Below are 9,399 nucleotides of genomic sequence, written 5' to 3'. Positions count from 1 at the left end.
TTATGACCATATATTTGAAGCCCATGGTCGACCTAATTAATTTGGTTCGGTGATTAAGGGCTCGGTTCATTTGGAGTACTAATTTTATTACAAGTTCAATAGTTGAATATCAAGAAGAAGGAAATTGGGCTAATTAATATAAAACCACAAGTTACAAATCCAAGATTAAAAAGGCCCAGCTCGCTGCTATGTTGACCGGGCCCGATCGGGCAGAGCCTGGCCCGATCGAACACGCGTGGTAGTTGTTGCTCCGCTGAATCTCGTTGTTAGTTGGAAGTGTTTGGTAGGTTGGGCTTTGTTACAAAAGGCCCAAATTGTTTTAAAGGAGGCGGTTAGAAGTAGTAGGTTGGTTAGGATTATAATATTAACTCTTTAAATACTTGTAGGAGGTTAGGCTTTAGGGGGCACGTAAGTTTTACAAGATTTATTCTTAGTTTAGTTTTGTTTTATTTTGTTATTTTTAGTTTAGCATTTAGTTTAGTTTTTCAATTGTCAGATACTTTGTTTAGTTTCCGTAGTTTTTAGTTGTTTACATTATTGTTACTTTGGTCTTCATATTATTACTGCTTTTCTTTAGTCCTTGTTGTTACTGTTTTCATACTAGTTTATATTATTATATTGTTGTTAGTTTATGTTTTGTTTAATTGCTTTGATTAATTTAGATTTAATTATGTGTGAGTAGTTTTATTTCTAGGCTTACGGGGATCTAATTGACCGATTGAGACATCAACATTTAAGACACTTTGTTGCTATTTGCTCCACCTTCTCTCTACTTTCTATCTCTAAACACTTTGTTCCCTGTAATCAGAGAAGGCGAATAATCCGGTAACGCAATATTCGTTTTTTTGCAGGTGTTGGAAGACCGAGCGAGTGACATTGACGATCTGTTTCCCAAGGGATACCAAAGAACCTCGAAACAAAGTCCTCGTCAGGCCACCACCACCATCACAGCGACACAACCATCACTCTTCTTGCTGATCTAACCACAAAGTCCTCGCCACCACCACCGTTATCTCAGTCTTCTTCATCCCATCTTCCTTCCTCAAGAATAACCTCAACGCCGCTTTGCAGCAATTTGAAAAAGACATCCTAGTTGCAAAGTGTGTAACATAGGGTCTATCAACCCTTAGGGAAAGCTTATACTTCACGACGACATTTTTAACCGCCATAGGCGGTGCGCGATGGTGGCAATGGTTTGCAGTTATGGTCTCGTGGAAGAAGAGGAGTGCAGTTGGTTATGACGGAGGATTGCAGATGGGGAGGTAGAAAGAGATGAAAATACGAAGCTACCCCCCATTAAATAAGTGAAATGACCCATGTATGATAAATCAAATTTGTATACAATCCGGTTGATTGACTTGTATTTTCTCGTTTCACACTATATAAAAAAAAAATATATATATATAAAAATAAATAAATAAGGAAAACGGCATTCCTCCTCGTGGGTGTTGGCATAAATTGATAGGGTCAGAGACAAAGTGAGAAGATATCAAAGAGTTAAGAGGTGAAGTTGAACCCCAGATCGATTGCATCATCCTTATTCCCAAATCATGGATCCCCGTTGCCCTTGCCTGCTGCTCTTAATCTTTTCTATACTCTGTCTTCAATCCATGGTTTCATCCTTTATCTCTTCTTCTCAATTTCATTATGTATTTTTGCAATTCAGATTTTGATTGCTTGTATTGTGCAGGCTGATGATTCTTCCTCTCTTCTTTTTATCGATAGCCCATCGCATCGTTATCTTCATTCTCATCATGCTGCTCAGGTATATTCACTCTCTCTCTCTCTCTCTCTCTTTTTTCAAAGGTATATTCATCATTATTAGTCAATATGATTTCTTTTATTTGATTATAATATTTTCTGTTCGCCCCTAATTTATACATACCATTACCAATCGATGACATTTCCAACGTCTATGAATTTTAGTTATCACCCTACAAAGTTAATATTAGTAATCGTTTAAGCTAACAATCGTGATTTACTTAGCCTGAACTTGGGATCACAGTATATTTATAGTTTGAGATTTTGGGCATAATTGGCTTTTTATTTATTTATTTATTTATTTGGATTGCCTTCTTCTTTCCCATTATAAATCTTCCTGTTTTGGAATAAGGTTTTTATCATCTGTTTCTGATTTTAAGACCATGTTGTGCCTTCTCAGACTAATCCAATGTCAGCCACGGAAGTTGGTGCTGCAGTGTCAATCTTGCTTGGTCTGGCACCACCACCTATGCTTTCAACTGCTAGTTCATCTAAGGTTTGCAGACCGATGCTTTTGATTCAGATCCGTATTTCGTTGGCTTAATTACCTTCTGACTATGCTTGTTATTTTGCAGTTGAATGGCTTCCTGTCGCCTAATCCCTTTGATAGGCCACGTCATGTTTTTATGCTTGAAATTGGGCTTGCTCAAGGTTCTTACACCCTTTCATTGCCTTTTACACTTTCTTTCTTATGGCATAACTAACTTTGTTAATTTATATTTACATAGACTCTCAAGAAGTGGTTTATCCCAACAATGCTCTATTTAGCAGTGCCATCAGGACCCAGGTGGTTAGGAATGTTGCTAGTGTTGACGTTGAACTTCCAGGTATTGCTGTCTGTAACTTGCTTCTTCTATGCACACTTACAACATCTTAATTTCTATTCTGCATTTAATGAGCCCTTTGGAATTATTTTTTCTCTACAACTTTTTGCAGATAGAGCAGTTGCTTTTTTCTCATTGGATGGACCAGATTATGATTCTTACGCAGCTATAACTGACAAAGAACTAAGTGATTTTGTTAGTATTGACTTGTATAATACATGCTTTCAGTCAGTGGGGAGTCTTTCCATTTATTTAATAATTATTCGTGCCTGTTATTGTCTGTTTGTGATTTCAGGCATTTAGATTTGGTGGTTCCTATGTGTCAGATAAATTGGAACCCCTAAATGGAGAATTGATCCTAAACTTGCCTAGTGGGTTTAAAATGAGTCTTCAAATGTCAAAGGTCATCTCCCATGATCTCTAATCTAGTAGCTATTTTGAATCCTTTTGTCCATTATTCTAATAGAACATGTGATGAATCATCTGTTCAATTATTCGAAAGTGTTAAGTGATTGAGAATTTTAATTTATTTTGCAGCTAGCTGATAGAAAATTTGCCTTTGGTTTGATCTACCTAATTGACAACATTAAGAGGGTTACATCGATGACAAAAGATTTGTCTCAAAGTACTTTGAATTATGCTGAACTAGTGGGAGGATATTTTGAGGGCATTAAGGTAATGCGCCTTTTGTTTTCTCTTTTGCATTTTGCCTTTAATTTCTATTATGATATGTATTAAACTTTATGCATTGTAATTATTTAGAAATGTGTTAGCCATTAAGGCCCTTTATGAGGGATATCCACCAACACTACCCCCCCCCCCAAATTAATTGTTTTTGTTATGGATCCAAAAGATTGCATCATGTTTCCTCCGTTTCAAATTAGTTAACACTTTTTGACTTTTGGTACTGTATACAAACTCTACTTTGACTAGCTTTTGTGATTTATTAGATAAATAAAAACATAGTCAGGTGGTTGTTAGATTCCTTTCAATGTGTATTCTATTATCAACTTTTTCTAGTTTTTAACTTTTTACTTATTGATAATTAGAGATATTTGTTGTTGAATTTATGTTTGGCAAACGTGATTAAAAAAACGTGTCAACTAATTTGGAATATTATTGGCCAATTGACCAAATTGGTAAATAAAAAAGACCCATAGCGACAATTTGGTAAAAAAAGCTTGCTCCGGCGACAATTTGGTGAATACAATAAACTCATGCGACATTAGACCAAAAAAAATCTATTTTTTTCCAACAAACTCTTCAAAAGTCCTAATTTAATTCGTTTTTGTGTTTTTTAAATTTATTTTTCCCATTTAAGATTTTGAATTAATATGTCATCCCCTTTTTATTTTGCTAAATCCCGATACCAAATTTATTTCCAACCCCTTTTATAAAAAATTTCGTTAATAAGGGGTATGAAACTTAAGTGAAAATTGATATTTAAACATTTTTTTTTATTCAAATTGTTATTTCCATTAAAAAAAAGGGGTTGGAAAATTAGGTGGGAACTTTTTTTTAAGAAAAAACCACGAAAAACGAGCTAAATTAAGCATTCGAGAGTAGTTTGTCGGAAATTTTTATTTTTTTTGGGTAAATTGTCGCCTGATATTAATTTTTTTACCAATTTGTCGCTTAGGGTTAGCTTTTTTACCAAATTGTCGCAGGAGTTATTTTTTTTTTTTTTATCAAATTGTCGCTAGCGGTCTTTTATTTACTAATCTTGGCGCTGAAGATGGATGGTCTGGTAATTAAGTGGTGAATCTGACTGCCTGTCCTTTTTTCTTCATCCTGTTGTTCTTTGAGGTTTTTCTTCAACCTGCACGGGGTGGGGGCGTTGCTGTGCTGTACATGAACTTTATCTCATAGTTGCTAAAGCATTTGGCCATTGATTCATATCCTCTGATTATATTTCTGTTACAGGCTCTGCAAGAAGAGTATGGGTCCAAAGACCTTGTACATCAAGGCATGGATTTGCTGCTCTCAACAGTGTCCAAAGCTATTGACAGTTTACAAGATAGACATGAAGGTATTATTCTTTGGTAATTTCTGAAAAGAAATATTGTATACCTGGCAAGTATAGTGGTTTTGCGTCAAAAAAAGTATAGTGGTTTTGCTGTCCTTAGTTTCACACAACTGCTTGTCTTACTATAAGTAGAATTATATAAATACTACTTCGTATGTTGTTGCTGAAATGCACATTTTGTTGAAAAGAAAAAGGTAAGGGTATTCCCCCTTTAGAAATCTTTCAGAATGAGTTGGTGCCAATTGTCCATTCTTTGCTTCATGTCTGGATTAATCGATCGAAGCAAAATTATTACAATGCCCATTTTCTGCATTTTTCCTTGGTTGCTTTATACACTTTTTATTTGATTGTCTTCCCATATCTCCATTCTTAACCTTTCTTTGAGTGAGGAGCTAAGTGGTCCAGATTAAAGCTTTAAACCAAAAAGGAAAGAGGGGGGGGGGGTTGTCAGTATGACTCCAAATATATTGACTTGCTTCTAAAAGGCATGATTGCCTTGCTTTATACACTTTTTATTGCTTTATACATTTTCTGCATTTTACCTTGGTTGCTTTATGCACTTTTTAATTGATTGTCTTCTCATATCTCCGTTCTTAACCTTTCTTTAAGTGAGGAACTAAGTGGTTCAGATTAAAGCTTTAAACCCGAGAGAAAGAAGGGGGGGGGGTGTCAGTATGACTCCAAATATATTGACCTACTTCTAAAAGGCATGATTGCCTTGCTTCCAAAAGCTCGATTGTAAGTGGAAACCTTCAACAGCTGTCTGACTAGAAAATTCAAGATTACAAGTTTATCCTGGCCTTATTTTTTACTGTTGTGTGAACGTGGCTATGAGTATGACTCCAAATATATTGACCTACTTCTAAAAGGCATGATTGCCCTATGATGCGTTCAGGAATAATCTTTTCTTGACCCTCAAACTCTTCAAAATCAAACTCTTCAAAATCAAACTCTTCCTCTGTATTGAGCAAACATGTACTCTCCTTCTCTTTCTCTTCTTGGTCAAGATAAGCCAACAACATTCTATGTTCCTTTTTGGATACCGTCACTTTGTTACCACAATCTCTAGCAATGTGTCCCATGTCTTGGCACTTGAAACAAACTTTTTTCGCCAATGTAGCTTGTTCGGGAGTAACAACAATCATCTTCCCTTCATTGTTTGAATTGTTAGAGTTGATATTCGAACCCTCACCATTAAAGAATGACTTCCTCTCCTTGAAATAAGAAGTTTTCTTTTCTTTCTCCTGTTTCTCAAATCTCTCTGCCAACCTTAAGACATCATCAAAGAACACATAATTTGATGTTTCCACCTTGTGAGAAATCGAAGGTGTCAATCCTTTATGTATCGTCCAATCTTCATCTCCTCTTTTTCCTGCAAATCACAAAGCATGCACAATTTCTCAAACTCTTTAGTGTATTCGGCAACACTAAGACTCTTTTGTTCAAGATGATTCAACTTCAAGAATTGATCTTGGATAAATTCCCGTGGTAGGAACCGTTTCCTTAATTGTCTCTTCAACTCACTCCAAGTATTAATTCGTGGCTCATCTTCTCTCAATCTCTTGGCACGTAAATTCTCAAACCATAGAGAAGCATATCTCGTCAGTTTTAGGTTTGCAACCTTGTAGGCTTTTTGCTCATCAAAACCTTTGTAGTCAAAGACCTTTTCCATCTGACGAACCCAATCTAAAAAGTCTTCAGCATCCCCATCACCTTCACCTGTAAATTCCGGAAGTTCCAACAACTTCAAATCTCGATCATTGTCCATTGGAAAATTTCTTATGATTCCCCTAGGTTGTTCATTGTTGATTATTCTTCCTTCCCCTACCACTTGAGTAGACAAAGTTTCAACCCTTTGATTGGTTTGAGCAATTTCTTGCGTACTCTTTTCAATTTTCTCATTCATTCGTTCAAGACTCGCATTAAAATTTCTCATCATATCAACAAGCATAATATCAAGATCTTCCTTTGTTAAAGTACTCATGATGTCGAAATAATTTTCAGCAAATTATTCCTCCGTATTTTAAGACAAAAACCTCAAATTAGTCTAACAAAACCTTTATAATAATTTGGACAAGGAATAACAACTCTCGCGCAACACTCTAATTTTGTATTAGCAGGGGATTCTTTTTTTTTTTTTTTTTTTTTAAATAATTCATCAATACCTAAAATTTATTTGTGTGTATCCGTGTACCGAAATATGAATGCACAAAAGTATTAGTTGCACTATCTCCACCAACTTGATGATTTGCAGCAAGTAAATCAAGAAATTAATATGCACTAAGAGACAAATTCACCAACTAAAACTCTAGAATTACGTACCTCTAGTACTACGTAATGCTTACTTCCAGATTCGAAGACAAAGTACACTACCGTAATCTAATTGCAAATCACCCGTAATACTTGAAAAGCAACCAAAAATTGTTCTAATTACCAAGATCGTGTAAGTCGTGAGGGCTCACAAACCTAAGCTCTTGATACCAATTTGATGCGTATTTTTGACAGTCTATATTTAGTGGAAGGATTTGAGTGATTTTTAATGGTGGAAATGTGAAGGATAGGCTTAGAAGGCAACGACTTCTAAGTTTGATCTTAGGAGCAACGATCCTAAAACCCTAGTTAACAACTAGTTTGAACCTTAACAAAGTTCTCTTTGAGTTAAAACTCAACAATCTGATTTTTATTTCATAAACGTCCTCCTAAAATAATTGACATACAACTAGTATATATAGGAAAAATAAATCTATCCTACTTGCCCTGCAAGCAAACTAAATAAAAAGCCCTAATAATTAATTAATGAACCAAGAGAGCCCACTAATTAATTAACACAACTTTGGAAGCCCAAGGCCCCATAAGTACTACTAAGAAAATAATAAAAACATTATTAAAAACTCACTTGTAAAACCCCTACTTTAAGAGTAAGGTAAAACCAAGAGAGTACCTAAATAAAGCAATAAAAATAGTTATAATAAAGGGGACTCGATTCACATCACCCTGCTTCCAAAAGCTCGGTTGTAACTTGTAAGTGGAAACCTTCAACAGCTGTCTGACTAGGAAATTCAAGATTTCAAGTTTATCCTGGCCTTATGTTTTACTGTTGTGTAAACGTGGCTATGAGCAGGTGAAATTGTTGCGATCATCCTTTTCAGCAAGACACAGTCTTCTCTTCCACAAAAGATGGTCGATGTTACGTATGGTTCAAGACCTTCCCTACGACTGCTGGAGGAAGTGAAAACTTCGTCCAATATAACTGCTGCTGCAGAAGAAGTCGCACTGGTTAGACTTTCGCTTGCATGGATCACTGGAGTTGTTCTACTCATTGCAACCTTAATTGGGGTGAGACTACAATTATGTTGATACAATAAATTTTTATCCATGCTAGTTTAATAGCAAAGCTGATGGCACATTTGACTTTCAGGGTCAAAAGTCTGGTGTTAGATTCAACTAAATATATAATTCTATAGATTGTATGTTTTACTCTTATATTAGGATAACTGTGTATCAATAATAATGATCAAAGCTGGTATGGCCACAAAGTCATATATGGTCTGTTATTTTGGGGTGATTAAAGTAATGTAGAGATATACAGAAAATTTGAGGATGAGATATGGGGACTCTTCTGAGTTTGTTGTTATTCTTATTCTCTTGAGATTCATATTGTTTATACCTTCAATCAGGTGTATCTTCTCGTCAATATGCCACTTACAAGAGACACACTCCTGTATTCTAATGTGAAACTTGACTGAAGATGGCTATTAATTGTATATTTACCATGCTTGAGGATGTTAAAGGTACCGTATTTTGCACTTATTGCTTAATGACTATTATTCTCAGTCATGGTGGTTAAATATAATCAACTGATGTGATTTTCAGCAGGCCTGTGTCTGGAGGTGTATGTTTAATTTCCTGTAAAGATGAGCAGTTTCTGGCGTAATTGCATAAAAATAATACTATGAGCTTGTGATGCCCGTGAGGAGGAGTTGCTTACATGCAAGGAGTTGCTAGTGAGAATAGGGGCATGCATAGCTGGGACATTGCTGTTGTAATGTGAAATTTTCAGGACACCAGTTGGTTTTAGCTTTATTTTCTCTTTCAGTGTCTCAAAGAAAACACAGTAATCGTTGGAAGATTTAATTTGCCCTGCATCGGGGATTTTGATGAAAATTGCCTCTTTAATTTGATAGTTTTTGTCCAATATATATAGTGTTGACCTCCTCAATGTGTAGTCTGAATAAGAATGAAGAAGACTATTGTATATTGTATTTGTTTACAATCAAGCTTCAATCTCTATCATATTTATTTTACTTTTTATAAAGAAAAAAAGCATGCTTCTCTTGCATGTCTTGGTCAAAAAGTCGCAACCTTTACTATGAAAATTCTCACATGATTTCTCTTCATTCCAATTTGAGACCTGCAACCACAAGCAAAATTAGCAGGGGGATTGGGTCATTGGGAGGGCTAGAAACATCACTCCACATAGTCATCTTCCAAAAAAGAAAAAATAGAACTTTTATTTTAACACTAAAAAAAAACAAAAAATGGATCTCACCAAGTCACAGTCACTTACACTTTGTTTGAATTGAGAGAATTGAAGGGAAAGGAAAAGAATATTAAAGAAGGGAATGAAGGGAAATGAAGGGAAATGGAAGGATTTATTTTCTCTTTCATCCTCCCTTCTTTGGATACCTTTTGATAGGAGGGAAATGAAGAGAAATGGAAGGATTTATTTTCTCTCTCTCTTTATTAAACCCAATCCTTCCTTGAAAAGATATGGATGAAAATTGTAAC

General features: G+C 35.4%; 1 protein-coding gene across 2 annotated transcripts; it reads left to right on the top strand.

The window, feature by feature from the left end:
- Positions 1-1,428: 1,428 nt before the first annotated feature.
- LOC110716386 lies at positions 1,429-8,923 on the top strand. Of its 2 annotated transcripts, none has more exons than XM_021894999.1 (12): positions 1,429-1,613; positions 1,691-1,765; positions 2,162-2,257; positions 2,337-2,412; positions 2,490-2,588; positions 2,698-2,780; positions 2,881-2,988; positions 3,123-3,260; positions 4,509-4,614; positions 7,733-7,947; positions 8,289-8,402; positions 8,488-8,923. In XM_021894999.1, exons 1-11 carry the CDS (start codon positions 1,551-1,553, stop codon positions 8,355-8,357), a joined length of 1,128 nt encoding a protein of 375 aa, XP_021750691.1. In that variant the 5' UTR covers positions 1,429-1,550; the 3' UTR covers positions 8,358-8,402; positions 8,488-8,923. The 2 variants fall into 2 exon arrangements, with proteins under 2 accessions (XP_021750691.1, XP_021750693.1); XM_021895001.1 differs by having other exon boundaries at positions 8,485-8,923.
- Positions 8,924-9,399: the final 476 nt, after the last annotated feature.

This window comes from Chenopodium quinoa, unplaced genomic scaffold (assembly GCF_001683475.1).
Source record: "Chenopodium quinoa cultivar QQ74 unplaced genomic scaffold, ASM168347v1, whole genome shotgun sequence".
Classification (NCBI taxonomy): Eukaryota; Viridiplantae; Streptophyta; class Magnoliopsida; order Caryophyllales; family Amaranthaceae; genus Chenopodium; species Chenopodium quinoa.
Note: the sequence above shows the minus strand (reverse complement) of the source record. Positions and strands in the feature narration are given on the sequence as shown.

Coding starts and splice junctions, on each gene's coding strand:
- LOC110716386 (XM_021894999.1), top strand. CDS start 1,551: ATGGATCCCCGTTGCCCTTGCCTGCTGCTCTTAATCTTTTCTATACTC. Junction 2,413..2,489: donor TGAAATTGGGCTTGCTCAAG/GTTCTTACACCC, acceptor ATATTTACATAG/ACTCTCAAGAAGTGGTTTAT. Junction 2,589..2,697: donor TGTTGACGTTGAACTTCCAG/GTATTGCTGTCT, acceptor AACTTTTTGCAG/ATAGAGCAGTTGCTTTTTTC.